The sequence below is a fragment of the Salvia hispanica genome, chromosome 1 (genome assembly GCF_023119035.1).
Source record: "Salvia hispanica cultivar TCC Black 2014 chromosome 1, UniMelb_Shisp_WGS_1.0, whole genome shotgun sequence".
NCBI lineage: Eukaryota > Viridiplantae > Streptophyta > Magnoliopsida > Lamiales > Lamiaceae > Salvia > Salvia hispanica.
Window position 1 is genome coordinate 289663 of NC_062965.1, and position 18629 is coordinate 308291.

The 18629-nt window shown below is 36.0% G+C and overlaps 2 protein-coding genes, 1 long non-coding RNA gene and 1 pseudogene across 8 annotated transcripts; all 4 read left to right on the forward strand.

Annotated features, from left to right (window-relative positions):
* Nucleotides 1-351: 351 nt before the first annotated feature.
* On the forward strand, nucleotides 352-2467 carry LOC125205610 (annotated as a pseudogene).
* A 1034-nt stretch (nucleotides 2468-3501) lies between these two features.
* On the forward strand, nucleotides 3502-11520 carry LOC125201002 (putative disease resistance protein RGA3). Of its 4 annotated transcripts, none has more exons than XM_048098865.1 (7): nucleotides 3502-3631; nucleotides 6357-9797; nucleotides 10042-10206; nucleotides 10330-10475; nucleotides 10849-11054; nucleotides 11329-11370; nucleotides 11470-11520. In XM_048098865.1, the coding sequence occupies exons 1-2, from the start codon at nucleotides 3518-3520 to the stop codon at nucleotides 9780-9782; spliced, it is 3540 nt and encodes a 1179-aa protein (XP_047954822.1). In that variant the 5' UTR covers nucleotides 3502-3517; the 3' UTR covers nucleotides 9783-9797; nucleotides 10042-10206; nucleotides 10330-10475; nucleotides 10849-11054; nucleotides 11329-11370; nucleotides 11470-11520. The 4 variants fall into 4 exon arrangements, with proteins under 4 accessions (XP_047954822.1, XP_047954824.1, XP_047954821.1 ...); XM_048098867.1 differs by having other exon boundaries at nucleotides 10330-10470; XM_048098864.1 differs by having other exon boundaries at nucleotides 10363-10475.
* Nucleotides 11521-11616: 96 nt separating this feature from the next.
* On the forward strand, nucleotides 11617-12293 carry LOC125201011. The gene is made up of 2 exons (XR_007172824.1): nucleotides 11617-11737; nucleotides 12025-12293. It is a non-coding gene; the product is annotated as an uncharacterized LOC125201011 (long non-coding RNA).
* A 798-nt stretch (nucleotides 12294-13091) lies between these two features.
* On the forward strand, nucleotides 13092-18248 carry LOC125201006 (putative disease resistance protein RGA3). 3 transcript variants are annotated; one of them, XM_048098875.1, is made up of 4 exons: nucleotides 13092-16861; nucleotides 17123-17173; nucleotides 17692-17848; nucleotides 18011-18248. In XM_048098875.1, exon 1 carries the CDS (start codon nucleotides 13409-13411, stop codon nucleotides 15587-15589), a length of 2181 nt encoding a protein of 726 aa, XP_047954832.1. In that variant the 5' UTR covers nucleotides 13092-13408; the 3' UTR covers nucleotides 15590-16861; nucleotides 17123-17173; nucleotides 17692-17848; nucleotides 18011-18248. The 3 variants fall into 3 exon arrangements, with proteins under 3 accessions (XP_047954832.1, XP_047954829.1, XP_047954830.1); XM_048098872.1 differs by having other exon boundaries at nucleotides 17695-17848; XM_048098873.1 differs by having other exon boundaries at nucleotides 17698-17848.
* The last annotated feature ends 381 nt before the right edge of the window (nucleotides 18249-18629 follow it).

Here is an 18629-nt window from a genome sequence, read left to right on the forward strand (position 1 = left end):
AGAACACAAAAATTTTAAAGGAAAGAATTTCTTATTCAATTTCGGAAGAATACAAAACAGAGAGATGATTTTGTGAATGAGTATTCCACACTCTAAGACTTACTCTATTAATCAGCTAGATACAAAATGGACGGCTGTGATTAAAACATCTAACTAACTACCATCCAATGGCTCAAGATAGCCCAAAGCAGTCTCAATATCAAAACCTCTAACTTGCACATCTTGAGCTTGATTTAGCTCAACACAGCTACTGTAATCAATCATCATAACATTGCTGAAGCGAGATGTAGTAGCAATTAACACTCAAAAGTTGTGGCTGCTTAATTTCTGCAGCCCGAATTGCAGACAGAAATGGGAGGTAAATTTGTGCTTGTTAATTGCTGATTTATGCGGCTTTGTTGAATTGCGTAGGTGGTGAAGTGGCTCGCAAAAGATGGGCTCAAGTTTTGTTTCTCATCTACACACCATTTTGGCTCACACTCTGCCTTGGCGTTGTCGTCCCCTATTAACTTTACCAGGTATTTTGCCTTCCTAGTTATTCGCTTCACTGATTTAGTAGATTGATGAGATTGTTGACTAGAATTTCTTATTCTTTTGCCAGAATTTTACCTCTTACTTGGACTTGTTTCAGCTTTGCCTGCTTTTGTAAAGCACAGTTTGATTGCTCTTCTGGCAACTGAATCTCGCATTGATTCGTTTGTTCCCTATCCCCTATATGATGCATATTGTGAAGTCATGATAGAAACTTAGTTGTTAACTAGCGCCATGTTTTATGTTAATTGCAGAAATCATGTGAATAAGGATATAAGCTTTAACATATTTGTAAAATTGTTTTTATTCCTCTTAAACTCTTTCAGGCAGATAGGAGCTTATGTTGGAAAGATCGTTATTGGTTAAAGTAAGTACTTTTAATTTTCTACTACACCAATTGAGAATTACTAACATTTATATGACTAAACTAATCATCTTTGTCTTATAATATGCTTTCACTTGTTTCTGTGGAATTTCTTATCTAACAAGGTTATGTTAACTCGTATCTCTTGCATGACATATAACCTGAGCAATAATTTACTAGTACTAGATTGTGACAAAACAAGTTATGTCCCATTTGTTTAGCATGCAAATGAATAAGCTAACTTTTTTTTTTTCATACAATATGCTTCAAAATAAATAATGTTATTGGATAAAGATTCTTGTTCGAGTTGTTTTATCTTGCATCTTGTTGTAACTAGAAATTTCTCTTATACCAGCCTAGTCTCTGGATCATTCTCTTTAGTTACGTTGGAAATTACTTCTGCACCCACTATTTTTTCGCGGTATTGGGTGCCTCATATACATTCCCGTCATGGAGGATGAATAATGTGAGCCCAAAAATCATGTGTACATTTTTATTAATTCATAATAGTTGAAACTGACCATGGAAACCTTTTTGCAGGTACCTCATACAACTTTCCTTCTCACGCACGTCTGCTTCTTGTTTTACCATTTTTCTTCTAATATGACACTTTGCAGAATCCAGCATTCTGTCGCTCACTTACCAGAAACAACACAGTGGCTGTTTAAAGCTTCCTGGATTTTAATTCTTTCGTATTTCGTAGCATATCTGGAAACTGTAGCCATTTCCAATGCAAGTAAAGACACAAAAACACACACTGGTATTTATCACTATGCCTTTTATATATTGATATTTTCTATTGATCTCCTATTTGACGATGTGCAGTTTCCCTATTATGAATTTGTCGATCGAGCGGTCATGTACAAAGTTGGCTGCCTGTTTTATGCAATTTATTTCTTTGTTAGTTTCCCTATGTTTTTCAGGTAATATTTGCTCCTCTCTTTTTCTCTCTTATGAACATAGGCTAGCTTACAATAGAAAAAGACTTTCACTTTGATTTTGGTATTGAAATTTGGAATCAAAGTATATGCATATGATGTCAATGATAATTCATGATCATAATTTATAACTGAAGTTTTAAATTATCGTTGTTCAGTGCAAAACTAAGGACCTAAGTGAGAACTTGAATCTCATGTTATTGAAGTATCAAACTATTGTTGATCTGCTCATTTGGGAACGCAGGATCGATGAGGAACAAAGTGTTGGTTGGGAGTTGGCAAGAGTGGGTGTTGATGCTTTAGGTGCTGCAATGCTAGTCACCATCATACTCGACTTATGGCGGATCTTCCTCGGACCAATTGTGCCTACTCCAGAATCAAAACAATGCCATCAACCAGGGCTTCCGTGGTTCCCCTTAAGCGCGTAAGCCTTGTTGATTTGCTTTGCACATTATTTAGCCACAGACCTTCCAACTGCCCTGATTAAATTCCAATAGTACAACTTTCATTGTATAATCTCTTGGCTTCTTTGACACATTGAGTTTAAATAATATAGCACAAACATGTGTATACAGATGTAGATACAAATTGATCATGTGACCACTTAACAATATGAAAACATCAATTGCTTCGACCTGTTAATATTAACTATACTGTTTTGTGTAAGGTGCTATGCCTGGAATACCAAAAATGTTCAAAACTACTAAAGCTCAAATTTATTGGTTGTCAACTCGTTGTGGAAATTATTTAATTCACAAGTCTAGCTACCTGTATTTAAATTCAGCACTCCTTTTTAAATTCAGGATAAAAAAATGAGGGAAGAAATAAATTTTTATGAATTGGATCTTAATTTGAAATGAACCAAATTGTTTTCTATACAAATAATTATCATTAATTTTGTTATCATTTTGCATCCAAATTTACATCTACCACTACATATTGCATATTTTTCTACGTTCATTCGTGAATTACAAAAATCCTTTTCGACACGGTCAATTAACACACTTCAAATTTCTCTGATTTGTACAAAATCTATGTTCTCTTGGGAAGGATCTTGACAAAGACAAATATATAGTCAACGGCATCAATAAAAGTTTGAACGCCTTGACAAAGACAAATTTATATTCGACCACTTTAATAGAAGTTTGAACGCCTTTAGAAAAAGTTAATTAGTGGAGCAAAATTCTTTTAAATAAAAAGTAAGCAACTTGATGTCTTATAATATATCTTAATGGTGAAAATGGACTCCAGTTAGCTTGCACTAATTCATTCAAAGTTGTACATTTAATATTTTCTTAATCGCACGCTGGAAAACAATAGTTAGAGCATCTTGTAATTAAATACAGTGCCTCCGCCCTCCATGATTGACAATTAAGCCACTAATGACCTGTTAATTAATTTTGTTATGTTTAATTATGTGGCGATGGAGGGTCGGAATCCAAACGAATCAGAGAATTTATAGAAAAATCATAGAAAGATAATGATTCATTTTTATTATTCTATGTACTCTATAAATATTTATAATAAAATATAATTGCAAAAAAAAAGTTCAAATCTAATCAAACAAATCAAATCCTAAAATAAAAATAAATAATAAGAATACTAAATTATATTCTAGATTTATGAAAAAGCTAAATAAAGTGAAATTGATATCCATAATCATGACATGGGATCCAATTGAACAATGCACAATATAATAATTAATCAACTCAGTGTATACAAGAAGAAGAAGAACGGTCTATCGATAATATCCATCTCCAAGAGAAAAGAAGAAAGAGATATTGCGAAGAACTCTAAGGTATGTCTACTAACTATTGGAATTAATGAGTGTTTGACATTACGTTGTCAGATTTGCCGTTTAATTAGACTCAATTTTATTATTTTTATGTCTCTTCTTCATTACTTTGGTGATTTTTGGTATATAATTGAACTGGAATTGTGCTGTTGATTTATATTTTTAATTATTTTAAAAGCTATTATAATGGAAAAATCATAGTTCTTTGATAGAACATAAGCATATTTTAGAGCCTTGATCGTCAAAAAGAGCAGTTTTTTTTTTGCTACACACTTGAATTTTTGGAGAACCGTCAAATCACTACCGTCTACCAAGTTTATATGGGAGCCTTATCATGATTTGTTTTATCATGAAGCTTTTACCAAATCATAATATGAATAACTATGCCAAATTAGAACTCTAATCATCTTAGCAAAATGGAAAAGAAAATGCCATCAAGAGCATCGGGCCGCGGCCCTTGGACCGGAGTCGGCCCAGGTGCGTCCACCCACTACCAAGGCGAGAGGAGGAGACGGCCCAGGGGGGTGGACGAGAGAGAGGTGAGCTCTCGGCCAGGCCGAGGCCCTTGGGCGGGAAGCGCGGCTTGCCACTGCACGGGCCGAGAGCCGCGGCCCTCCCCCATTTCCGATTTTTTTTTTTTATTTCGAAAATTGTTTTATAAATAATAAATGTTCCTTCCTCCTATTTTTTTTTATCATTCTCAATTCTAAACCCTAATTTATAAGCGGTTGGGGCGGTGGCGGAGGTGCAAGCGACAGTGGGGGCGGTGGCGGCGGTGGCGACGACAACGGCAACGGTGGTGGTGAAGAAGATGTGATGGATTCCGATAACGACACCGAGTAGGCGGGCGGTGTCGTCATTTTTTTTATTGTTTTTAATAAATTTTCATTGTATTTTCCCCTATCTATGATACGACGAAAATTTGGTTTCAATTCACTCATTTTTAATGTAAGCATTTTTAAAAAATTAATCTTGGCATATAATTTTTATTTTAGTAATATTCAAATATAATAAAAAATGCATGAAAATAATTTAAATTTTTGTAATATAACAAAAAATGGTGGCTCAGAGGGCCACCAGTTGTACTGACCAAGTTTTCATGGGCAGGACCAAGTTTATTGAGCATGTCCAAGAGGGCCACCATTGTGGATGCCCTGACAGATGACCAAAACTAAACCAAACTAAACCAATCAACCGGTACTGATGACTAAAACAAACCTTTATAAATAATTTAATTTGTAAGTAATGAAGTAATCTTTAAATAGATGATTCAAAAGGGTTCTTGTGCTTAATTATACTAACTCAACAGAATTAAATTAAATTCAAATAAGATGTGATTAAGATAATATGGAAAGGAGGTAGAATTCTAGGATTCGATGCACACATTCAATCTATTTGCCAATTGATGCCTCTTGCCTTTTAGCGTATCTAAAGTTGCTAGGTCGATCACTGAACTAGATTCAACACCTTCTTAATATGAGAAATTCGTAGATTAGATACTGGTATTTAAGTCCTCTTCAAATACCTAACATCTAACTCTCTAAAGATTCTAAAACCAAAGACATCTTACAAAGAAAATAACAAAGAAAATGTTAGGATTATAATAACATAATTATAAAGTGCAAAAATAAATTTTTGTGATTCTGAAAATTTAATCATAGTTTAAGGAAATTAATATATATACGGGTTTGATGTCGTGTTAAAATCATTTTAAGTCATCCTTTAATTTTGTTTTGTGTTTATATATTTAAATCTAGTTTTGCACAGATCAAAACTATCTCTCTCTCTCTATATATAGTAATAGGTTTGTGTTAAAATGACAACACTTCTTAAAGTAATACCATATCACAATTCCTAGCCAATCATTTGTACACATGGACGAATAATCAGTTACTATGTGGCAATCATAAAAAATACTCAAGGGTACATTTTCTCGGGCTGCAATATCCACTACACTAGACTGCAATTTTTTCTGCCTGCAATATCCATACGCTGGAATGCAATCTATAGATTGCAGTCTAGTGTATTGGATATTGCAATATCCACCACGCTAGACTGCAATTTTTCCTGCCAGCAATATCCATACGCTGGAATACAATCTATAGATTGCAGTGTATTGGATATTGCAGTGTAGCATTTATAATATTGCAGTGTAGCGTGGTGTCACAGTGTCACTTTAAAAGGTGTTGTCATTTTAACACATCCCTATATAGGGGTGCACTAGGGTGCCACTATAGTTAAAATAATATCATACTACCAATATAGTCCGTTAGATCTCATTTATGGATGCCTAGGATTAAGTTTTGTGAAAAAACACGGGTTTGCAGTCTATTGTATTAGATATTGTAGTCTACTGTATTAGATATTGCAGTCGTGGTAAACTGCAATATTGTTGTGGTAAGACTGCAATATTCAATGAACAACACTGCAATCCTGATAACGTAAAATTAGAAATTTCCTATTTTACCCTCTCGTGTGTTCTACACGTGGCAGCATGACAAGCACACGATTTTCAGATCCAATGGCCTAAAATAGTGGTACGGTGTTACAATAAAGAGGGTTGTTATCTCTCTTCATTAACTCACAAAACACCACTGCATAAAATCTTGTGCCGGAAAACAAATGTTGCATATTTATTGGTACGGAGGTAGTAAAAAATAAGGTCTCACTTTCTCTCCCTTCACCAATTATTCATTTACCTCTCCAACCCTCCCTTTCTCTGAATCAGTTATCAGCTGAAAGAATGTTGGGAGAAGATGCGACCACCGTCATTAAAGTTCTTGTTAAAACCCTGATCTACCGCACCAAGAAAGAGTTCTTACGGGTTCAAGGTCTCAACAGAGAAGCGGCAAAACTGACTGGGAATATGGATGCTCTCCAGAAATTCTTGGAAGACGCCGAGAATCGTACCATTCCCAGTGAATCTGTCAAAAGGTGGCTCGACAAGCTTAAAGAGGTGACCATCATAGCTGACAATGTTTTGGATGAGTTCAACTATTATCTCCTTTCCAAAGCAAACAAGCCCATTAAACCCATGAAACAAAAGGTACTATCATGCCTCTCCTCATCATGCGTTAATATTTCACATTCCCGAAGTATGGCTCTTAGAATCCAAGAAATCAATGAGATTTTGTATTCCATTGACAAAGAGGCTGCCGACCTTGGCCTCAAAGAGATGCTTGCCACCAATGAGCCCACTTTGCCTTATGCTACTTTTGTAACTGACTCATTCACTTTTGATCCAAATTTTATTGGAAGAGATGAGGAGGTGTCAATTATAGTTGAAAAGGTTACCTCTTGTATCACAACCGATGAACGTGTTTCTATCCTCGCCATTGTGGGAATGGGAGGATTGGGGAAGACTACTTTGACTAGAAAAGTCTTTAATATTCTAAAAGAAAAGAATTTGTTTGGATCATATATTTGGGTGCATGTTTCTCAAATTTTTGATCCAATTGCCCTGCTCAAGAATATTCTCATGGAGTTGGTTTTCTGTTCCTATTATGAAATTGAAACTGAGAGTAGGCAAGATATGCTGAAAAGGATTCAAGAAGCTTTGAACGATAAATCTTATCTTCTTATTCTTGATGATGTTTGGCATGAAGATCGTCCCACATGGGATGGTTTTATCAATTCCTTGTTGGGCGTTAGTTCTATTAACGGAAATGTCATTGTTGTTACCACCAGAAGTATGGTGGTGGCTACCACCGTGAATGCACTTCCAACATATAAATTGGAAGGATTACCGAAGGAAGATTGTTGGTCAATTATCAAAGCAAAAACATTTGGTGAAGAGGATGCTCCGTCACAATGTGAGGCCATTGGGATTGAGATTGCAAAAAAATGTAAAGGTTTGCCATTAGCTGCCAAGGTAGTTGGTGGAGTACTGCACAATAAATCTTTTGAAGAATGGCACTCAATCAAAGATAATTGGCTTTCACAAGATGAAGGAGATCGTATCAGAAAGATATTGAAGTTGAGCTTTGATAATTTGTTTTCACTGTCACTGAAGAAGTGCTTCACATACTGTTCGGTTTTCCCAAAAGGTCACAAAATAGTGAGGCAGGAGTTGATTGAGCTATGGATATCAGAAGGGTTTCTCCAACATGATGAAAGAAATGACATGGAGTCTGTGGGAAACAACGTATTCAATAATCTTGTACACAACTCTTTATTGGTAGTTGAAGAGAGAGATGCTTATGGAAATGTTGAAAGTTGCGTGATGCACAATCTTATGCATGATCTCGCAAGTTCTCTTTTAAGTGGAGCCGATCAAGTTCGATATTTATATCATGGAGTTGGTGATGGTGATATAAATGAAAGAACAAAACAAGCAAGCAAATATATGCGTACGTTGATCTTCCAAGGTGAAATTATTGAAACCACCGTCTTCTCGAGTTTCAAATATTTGAATGTCCTTACTCTCAACTGTGATAAAGTTACTGAGTTACCGAGTTCCATTCGTAAGTTGATATATTTGAGGCATCTTAATATTTCAAGAACACAAATTGAAATTTTGCCAGATTGGATTTGTGAACTCCGTTGCTTGCAAAGGTTGTATGCATTGACAATGTCTCTGAGGGAACTGCCTAGTACTTTTGAGTACTTAATTAATTTACTGTATTTTTATATTCAGAGTGGTGTGCAGTTGCCTCCTAGGATTGGGAGATTAACTAATCTGCAAGCTCTCAAGTTCAGAGTGGCCGAGCTGAAAGGATACACTATCGAAGAGTTGGGGAGTTTGGACAATCTCGAACGACTATCTATTCAGAATCTGGAAAAGGTAGCTGACATTGAAGAAGCGAAGAAAGCAAAGTTATCTGAGAAGCAAAGACTAAGCACCTTGGAGTTAGAATGGGCTGAAAATGGGGAAGGTGAAAGAAAAGACGAGTCTCTCAAAAACAAGAGAGAAAGGGATGATGAGGCTGTGGCTGTGTTGGAAGGCCTCGAACCTCACCAAGAGCTAAAGGTGTTAAAGATTGCAGGATTCAAAGGCGAAAGATTACCATCATGGATTGTTGAAAGGAGGCTTGACAGGTTGATTGAGATAACACTGAGTAGCTGCCAAGAATTTGAAGAAATTCCGACGTTGGGGCAGTTGCCTAATCTCAAATTTCTTAGTTTGAGCAAATTGAGCAGTGTGAGATCTATAAATTCTTTATTCTGTTGGACTGGCAATAGCGACGAAGTCATCTTTCCATCACTTGAAAGTCTATTACTGCTAAATATGGCTGATTTGAGCGAGAGGAGTCAAACAGAATTTTCCAATGAAGTGAAGGTATTTCCTCGTCTTAAATCCTTGAAGATACACCACTGCTATAGATTGGAATATCTCCCAAACTGGTTATTCCGTAAAACTCATAGTGTCTCTCAATTGGATATAAAGCATTGTCCCATGTTGAGAGCATTGCCAGATGGTTTACATGCTCTGGATTCTCTGGAGCAGTTGACTATAAGAGGCTGTCGAAATCTGAAGTCCATAGCATATCCAAGTGGTGGGAGGAGCTTTCCATCCCTCCGCAGTTTGGAGATTCATGATTGCCATGAGCTGGTGGAATTGGTGGAGCCATCGGCGCCTTTGCTCAAGAAAGTGTCTGTGGTGGAACTAAAGAGCCTTCAGAATCTACCTAGGTTTCTTCGTTGCTTGGAAAAATCACAATTTCTTGAACAACTCACCGTTGTTGCTGTCCCCACATTCATGTTCAATTCTAGTGGCTATGTCTGGCCTTTTCGCAGGTTGAAAAAATTGGAGATCGATATTAGCAGGCTATGGTCAGAAGAGAATAGAGTGGCTATTAATGCGAGAGTCGACTACATATTGCAAGACTGTCACTTTTCACTTGGTGAGCTAAATTTGACAGGGCTGGATGTATGGAAGTGTTTGCCAAAATCAATTCAACATCTCAAGGTTCTTCATAGTTTAGAGTTGGAGGGTTTTGGAGAAGAAGCATTGCATGAATGGTTTGGACATCTCTCATCTCTGACAAAGTTATGTCTCTCTGATTTTACAAACTTGAGGGGTCTTCCCTCAATGCAGAGCCTCACCAGATTACAGGAGCTTCACATTCGTGATTGTCCAAAATTACCGATTGAGTCTGAGAGGAACAAGTTGTCGAGTCACACCCTCATCTACTTCAATGGTCACAAGATTTAGATCCATTGCTCAATTGTAAGTCTAATCTTCCCTTGTTTATTCTACATCCTTAGTACAAGAAAGTGAATTAGTATAAAATTTCAATCCAAAATATAAGTCTTTTATTACTTTAATAGGATTCTAATTATACATGAGGATTCAATGTGCTTTTTTTGAAAGTCTTTTGTAGTTGTGTTGATATCAAAGCTAACTATACTTATGTTGAAAAATGTGAGTGAAGCCTTACAAAGATACTAAATTCTCATAATCTATGTTCCAGCTTCGTTCCTTCTTGTGTTTCTATAAGGAAGCTAGCCACTGCCGCAATATAAAGCAGTTATATCAGAAAGTTTAGGACTCTGGAGGAGGATTACGGAGGATTTGTGTTTGAGCTTGAGGTGAAGAAGGAATTATTGTCCATTAACATTTCTTCAACTCCACACTGGTAAGATTTAGGTTCACCAACAATTAATCTCATATACTAACTGATATTTTTTCTAAAATTTGTTTGAGACATCATATTCAATTCTAGCCATGTTTTGACATATGTTTTCCTCTACTTGTTCAGACTGTAAACTGCATATTAAAATTTCCCCAACAGGTTTGGAGAAGAAGATGAAGCAGGCAGAGACTTGTTTTATTTGTATAGAAAGAGAGTTTGATGGCTGTACTCATTTTATCCATGACTATTGCATGAAAACTGTAAAATGTAAGGTAATTAAGAAGTCTGGATTGATTTTATTGTTGTTGTATTTTATCGAACAAGCTCCTATATATTGTAATTATGTCTTGGTCTCTTGTCTGTCTATTAGACTACTGTAACTTTACTTATATTTAGTGATGGAATGTCTTGGTGTTTGTGTTGCATATTGCAAATTAAAAATTTCCCAACAGGTTTGGCATGTTGTTTGTATAGTGTGTACGTATTTCTTACACCGTAAAATGGTGGCAAAAGAAGATGAAGCAGAGACTTGTTTTGTTTGGCAGTTGTACTGATAATTTTATCCGTGGTGTTATTGCATGAAAATTGTAAAATATATGGTATATAAGTAGTCTGGATTGATTTTGGTCTTGAACTTACATGTAGTGATGGATTCATGATTCTGATTTGGGGTGTGCCGAACACATCATGTCGGAGCAATTGGCGCTGCATAGCTGTCGAGTCACCTCTGCCAAGAAATGCCGCAATGTTGCTGCACCGAGTCCATCATGTTGCAGCTCAGTGAACACTTATGAGCTTTGTTTCTCTCTTATCTGTTTTGTTCTTTGGTGGAGCAGCCAATGGACAAGAAGGTACTCATACACACCCCTTCTATGCTCTCTTTTGATCAATACTATTATTTGTGTTTGATTGCTCTTCTGGCAGCTGAATCTCGCATTGATTCGATTGTTTCTATTATGAGTTATTTCTCCCTATCCCCTACAAGATGCAAACTGTAAAGTCATGATTAAAAACTTAGTTGTTAACTAGCGACATGTTTTATGATAATTGCAGAAATCATGGCTTTAACATATTTCCAGTTGACATTGTAAATTTGTAACATTTATTCCTCTTAAACTCTTTCAGGTAGATGGGAGCTTGTGTTGGAAAGATCGTTATTGGGTGAAAGTAAGTACTTTTAATTTTCTGCTAAACTAATTGAGAATTACTAACATTTATATGACTAATCTAATCGTCTTTGTCTTATCGTTCGCTCTTGCATGACAGATAACCTGAGAATCAAGAGATAAAAATCACATGGGATCCTTATTCCAGGCTAGTCTCTGGATCATTCTCTTTAGTTACGTTGGAAATTACTTTCGTTCTCACGCACGTATGCTTCTTGTTTTACCACGTTTCTTCTAATATGACACTTTGCAGAATCCAGCATTCTGTCGCTCACTTACCAGAAACAACACAGTGGCTGTTTACGGCTTCATGGATTTTAATTCTTTCGTATTTCGTAGCATATCTGGAGACTGTAGCCATTTCCAATGTAAGTAAAGACACAAAAACACACACTGGTATTTATAAATATGCCTTTTATGTGTTTGTGCTTGTGCGCCTACTCGTTTAGGAACCAAACTTTATAATACAGAGATCTACTTTATATATCATGAAACCCCCTCATGAACGTATATGCATATGATGTTAATGATAATTCATGATTATAACTGAAGTTTTAAATTATCGATGTTCAGTGCGAAACTAAGGACCTAAGCTAGAACTCGAATCTCATGTTATTGAAGTCTGCTCATTTGGTTGGCATGATATGCAACGCAGGATCGATGAGGAACAAAGTGTTGGTTGGGAGTTGGCAAGAGTGGGTGTTGATGCTTTAGGTGCTGCAATGCTAGTCACCATCATACTCGGACCTTCCAAATTCTAATACAACTTTCAATTTGTAATCTCCTGGCTTCTTTGACACATGACCAACTCTTCTATAACTGTATTCAAATCTTTTCCACTCTTGTATAGCTGTATCATGTTTGATTCATATTGGCAGACATTCTAACCAACACACTCACTTATGATGTTTTCCAGTTAATTCACAAGATGGGGCTATGAGGACATTCGTGTCTTCAACGAGGGAGACCTCGTTGAAATGCAAATGTCAACAAGTACTCTCTTCGTCCTAGCTAAAATGACACATTTCTTAGTCGGCCTGAAATTTTAAAAGTTATTGGTTAATGTAGTTAATTGGAGAGAGAATGATGGGGAGGAAGTATTAAATCAATACAAGTTTATAAATAGCTTTAATAAGAGACTCATTACAATAATGAGGCCCACTCACCGGAACCAGGCCATCAAGTTTATTAACATGACAAGAGGCCCAAAAGAATACAAAAGTTAGGCCCAGCCCATATAATTCACAATTTAACTCGGCCACTAAATTTAATAATTTAATTTATGTTATTAGCATTCATTAATCAAAATTCAGATTTTGTATTTTTATATAAAACTTATTTAAACTCAATAAGAATTTTCTTAAACTTTTATGATTTGTAGTAAAAAATTTGAAAGAAGCAAATGAACTCTAAATGATTATTTTTCATGATTTTATAAGCAATTCAAAAAAAAAACAAGACAACTAAATACATATATTATACTACTAAAATAATGAAATTTAACATTTTTTTAAAAAAATAAAATAAATAATATTAAAAAGTTTCATATACCAAGTCCATTTTTTTCATGACAACCATGATTAAGAGTTAAAGAGTGGTTAGTTTTTTTATCACTGATTAACTAATATAAGTACTCCACTTACATTTATCTTTTATTTTGATTCAACTCACCATATTCCTATGAATCTGATACACGAGTGATATAGATTAAAGTCACACTTCCCTTCATTCGTGAATAAACATTGTTAACCAAGTTTGATCAAATTTTTATTGAAACAAAAACGGAATAGATATTTTCATATCTCATTTGGCTGTCAAAAGACAAAACAAAATTAAAAACAAAAAGAAGTTGTCGGCAGGAATTGAAACAAAAGAAAATGAAAAAGAAAAGCATTTGTAGAATGAAAGGCTCTGAACTCATCGTACATCACTTCTTATCCTTTTAGATCTCACTTTCTCTTCTCTCACTACACCAATAATTCATCTGCATTTCCAAACCCTAACCTTTCTCTCTGAAAAAGTTATCATCAGCTGAAAGAATGGAGGGAGAAGCTGTGGCCGCCGTCCTTCAAGTTGTTGTTCAAAATCTGATCGACCAATCCAAGAAAGAGTTCTCACTTGTCCAAGGGCTCAACAAAGAAGCAGGAAAGTTAACTGAGCGTTTGGGTACCCTCCAGCAATTCTTGAAGGATGCAGAGATGCGTACCATTCCCGGTGGATCTGTCAAAAGGTGGCTCAACAAGCTTGAAAACGTGGCGTTCGATGCCGACAATGTTTTGGATGAGGTCAGCTATCATCACCTCTGCAAACAAATCAAGCCCATCATACCCATGAAACAAAAGGTACTCTCATGCTTCTCACCATGCGTTAATTTTTCACGTTCCCGAAGTATGGCTCTTAGGATCCAAGAAATTAATGAGGATTTGGAGGTCATTAACAAAGAGGCTGCTGACCTAGGCCTCACACAGATGCTTGCCACCAATGTGCCCACTTTGCCTGATGCTGCTCGTGAAACAGCCTCATCCACTCTTGATCCAATTTTTATTGGAAGAGATAAGGTCATGTCAAAAATAGTTAAAAAGCTTACCGATTGTATCACGTCTGATGAATGTGTTTCTGTCCATGCCATTGTGGGAATGGGAGGATTGGGGAAGACAACTTTGACTAGGAAAGTCTTTCATCTTTTACAAGAAAAGAAACTGTTTGGATCACATATTTGGGTGCATGTTTCTCAAATTTTTGAACCAACTGCTCTTCTCAAGAAAATTCTCAAAGAGTTGGCTCCTCAAAAGGTTGAAGCTGAGATGAGTAAGCAAGATATTACGAAAATACTGAAAGAAGTTTTGAAAGATAAAACTTATCTACTGATTCTTGATGATACTTGGAATGAAGATATTCCCAAATGGGAAGAAGGTTTCTTCAATTCCTTGTTGGGTGCTACTTCTACTATGGGTAATGCGATTGTTGTTACCACAAGAAAGAAGAAGGTTGCTTCAACTGTTAGGTCACTTCCTACACATGAGCTTGAAGGATTATCAAACAAAGAATGCTGGGCAATAATCAAAGAGAAAACCTTTGAAAAGGAGGATGTTCCTTTGGGATTTGAGGCCATTGGGATGGAGATTGCAGAAAAATGTCAAGGTTTGCCTTTAGCTGCCATGGTAGTTGGTGGAGTACTACGCGATAAAAAATCTGAAGAAGAATGGTGCTTGATCAAAGAGAATTGGCTTTCACAAGATGAAGGAAATTATATCACAAAGATATTGAAGTTGAGCTTTGATAATTTGTCTCTACCATCACTCAAGAAGTGTTTTGCATATTGTTCGATTTTTCCGAAAGGTCATAGAATTAAAAGGCAGATATTGATTGAGTATTGGATGGCAGAAGGATTTCTCGTAGGCAACGACATGGAATCTGTGGGAGACAACTTTATCAATGTTCTTCTACACAACTCTTTACTGCAAATTGCAAAAAGAGATGATTATGGAAATGTGAAAAGTTGTGTGATGCACGATCTTGTGCATGATCTTGCATCTTCTGTTTTAGCCGGTTCTCATAATGCAGATGGCATATCCCCAGTTCGATACATGAGTCTTGAAGAAAATTCAATTGATGTCCTAAAACAAAATGCAAAATATTTGCGGACTCTATTATCCATGGATCATAGCATCATGTTCTCAGACTTTCAAAGTGTTCGTGTTTTAACTTTGGGAAGTGGTACAGTTGAGGAGTTGCCAAGTTCAATCATGAAGTTGATACATTTGAGAGTTCTTGATATTAACAAATCGAGTATTAAATATCTTTCGGATTGGATTGGTAAACTCATTCACTTGCAAACATTGAGAGCAGAGAATCGTTATTTTGAGAAACTTCCAAGTACTTTGAAGTACTTGACTAATTTAAGGCATCTTCATATTCGTGGTAATGTAGAGTTGCCTGCTGAGATTGGGAGATTAACTTCTCTCCAAACACTGAAGTATTTTGAAGTTGGTGACAAAGATGGAAGGAAAATCGAAGAGCTCGGAAGTTTGAATGATCTAAAAGGAAAGCTGGAAATTTCAAAGCTTGAAAGGGTTGATAACAAGGAAGAGGCTGAGAAAGCAAGACTATCTGCCAAGTCAAAATTATTGCAGTTGCATTTGATATGGGTGAAAATAGAGAAGGTGAAATTACAAGTGATGAGAATGTGTTGGAAGGGCTTCAACCTCACACAAATTTGAAGAAGTTATGGATTGAAGGATACAAGGGAAAACGATTTCCATTATGGACTCGAAAGATGGAAGTTGAAAAAGTGGGTGAAATCTCTTGTGTACCACTTAACAATTTGACTGAGATATATCTCGTATACTGCTATAAATGTGAAGAAATCCCAATGTTTGGGCAGTTGCCAAATCTCGTGACGCTTTGTTTGGAAGAATGGGCTAATTTGAAGTCAATAAGTTCTTCATTCTATGGATTAGAGAAAGGGGAGACACGTATTGTTTTTCCAGCTCTCAAAATACTCGAATTGGCGTCAATGGATGAGCTAACAGAGTGGGCAGAAGTAGAATCAAGTGACGTCAAGGTATTTCCTCAGCTCCAACGCTTGGATATAAAGAAGTGCCCCAAATTGAAAGGATTTCCACGTGAAATGATAGGATCCTCGCTCGAGAATCTGGTGTTGGACAGTATGAGTAGCCTAGAGAATCTACCTGGAATAATTGACTGCCTCAGTTTGATGGAGTTGAATATAAAGAAGTGTTCAAATTTGAAGGAGTTGATTATAAAGGAGTGTCCGAATTTGAAGGAGTTGAATATAGAGAAGTGTCAAAATTTGAAGGAGTTGATTATAAAAGGGTGTCCAAATCTGAAGGAGTTGAATATAAAGGAGTGTCAAAATTTGAAGGAGTTGATTACAAAGGAGTGTCCAAATTTGAAGGAGTTAGATATATATGTGTGTCCAGATCTGAAGGAGTTGATTATAAAGGAGTGCCTCGAAAGCTTGAAGATTAGGGGATGCAATGCTTTGCTGTATATTCCATGTCAAATGATAGGATCCCTGCTCAAGACTCTGTTTTTGGTGAATATAAGTAGCCTAAAGAATCTACCTGAAATAATTGAGTGCCTCCGAAAATCGCCCCATCTAAAACATTTGATAATTTGGTGTGCTCCTCAATTCATGCCCACTTGTTTAGTTGATATCCTACCTTCTTTTAATAGCTTAGAAGGGTTGGTATTAGATGCAAGTATGGGGGGATCAATTGAGAGTGTTGATGCCTTATTGCAAGCATGCAGAAGCAGCTCCCACTCACTTACACATTTAACAGTGAAGGGGATCAGAGGTAGTACTTGGGTAAATCTGGTAGAATCACTTCAACATCTCACTGCTCTTATTTACTTGAACTTGGAGACTATTGGAACGGAAAGCTTACCTCAATGGTTAAAGAGTATGAATGCAAGGCGTCGCACAGATGACAACGGTTTGTATATCGAGATTAACGGAGAAGAAATAAGTGAGTATGAATTATCTTTGAATTCTTGTTTTTTTTTATAGAAACAATATTACAGTATATGTGAGACTACATCTGTCAAAATTCTAATTTTCAGAAATTCACTTACTCCCTTTGTGTTGTTTAGATTTAGATGATAGTAAATATCCAATTTTATCTAGTACAGTAATTATTTTAGATTTATACCCATCCTTTCAATTTTCGATTTAACTGCCTTCTTTTTTGCAATTGCATCTCATTAGTATCATCCGTTGTATTTTACAGATATACCGTTGCCAGAACTACGTACATTGCTGGATTCGGGTAACCCTGCAGGTGCCTATTTACTATTCTTTTTATATTAAAGGTGTATTTTCTTTTATTTTAATTGATGGATGATATATAATTCACCTTTTAACTCAAATTTATAATAATAATAATAATATCATGTTATTTATTATACTATTAATGTGATAAAAATATGGTCTGATGCTCTTTTGTGATTTGTGGTGGATGCTACTTTAGGATAAGAATTTTGGATGCAAATGCTTGGTCCAAATATTATTTAATTATGACTCATTTGGCTGGCAATGATCTTTAGGATTGTGATTATGAGGAAATAAAAATGTGGATTTTTTGTGCTGTGATTGGAAAGGCTAAAAAAATGTTAGAATTCAAATTAAAGTTAAAGTCGATTTAATTGCAATATCAACTAGTTTGGAGCTAATCTTTTTTTAAGCAGATCAACTTGCTAGACTAAGCTGCACACAATTATCGCAAAATGGTTAATTGAAAGCTACGTACTTTTCCTCTCAACGAGATTTTATTTATAATACACATTGTTTCCGTTGAAGAAGAAGCTGAAGTTGAAGCTAAAGATGAAGAAGCTGAAGCTAAAGAAGAAGAAAGTAAAAGGGGAAAGGATTTGTGTTTGAGTTTGAGGTGCTTCCAAAGAGCGAGGAGGTGAAGAAGGAATCATTATGCATCAAACATTTCTTCAAATTCACACTGGTAAGATTCAGCTTCACCAACAATTAATTCCATATTCTTTGATTGATATAGTTATATGATTACCATTAGTTTGAGACATCATCTCCAATTCTAGTCTTGTTTTTTCATATGTTTTCCTCTACTTCTTCACACTGTAAATAGCAAATTAAAATTTCCCTACAGGTTTGGCTGAAGAAGGTGAAGCAGAGGATTGTTTAAAGAGCAGTGTGGAATTTGCATACCAAGAAAGTTTGACGGCTGTACTCATTTTATCCCTGGTGTTATTGCATGACAGTTTGGATTGATTTTGTTGTTGTGTTTTATCGAACAAGATCCTATGTTTTGTAGTTATGTCTGACTATTAGATTATTGTCACTTATATTTGGTGATGGATTCATGGTTTTCATTTGTTTTCTTTTAATTTCCTTGTTTTTCAATTCTCTTCTGAATGAGTTGTGAAAACGTGGATATATATTATGGAGTATAGATTATAGATGTTGGATAATCTCAAACTCAAACACAGCAAGTCTTCCCTCCCTCTCTGTCACACACAGCTACTTCTGAATGAGTTGGAGTATTACATTAAGGGAACTGTGAAGATATTCAAATACTTGTACTAACATGTAGACATGAATAGCCCCCTCCCTGTCTGTCGAGAAACTATTTTTTGTAGCTCACTTCCTCAATCCGACTTACACAAAACTTCACCGTACGAGTGTGAAGCAACTCCGGCTCCACACATTCGACCAGATCCGAATCAGTTACCAGCAACACCCGGCCCATTCCTCGTCATCGTCAAGAT

Bases quoted from the DNA above. Each gene is read 5' to 3' on its own strand.
- LOC125201006 (XM_048098875.1), top strand. From the start codon at position 13,409: ATGGAGGGAGAAGCTGTGGCCGCCGTCCTTCAAGTTGTTGTTCAAAAT.
- LOC125201002 (XM_048098865.1), top strand. From the start codon at position 3,518: ATGCACAATATAATAATTAATCAACTCAGTGTATACAAGAAGAAGAAG. The intron at 3,632-6,356 runs GTATGTCTACTA...TCTCTGAATCAG, and splicing joins ATATTGCGAAGAACTCTAAG to TTATCAGCTGAAAGAATGTT.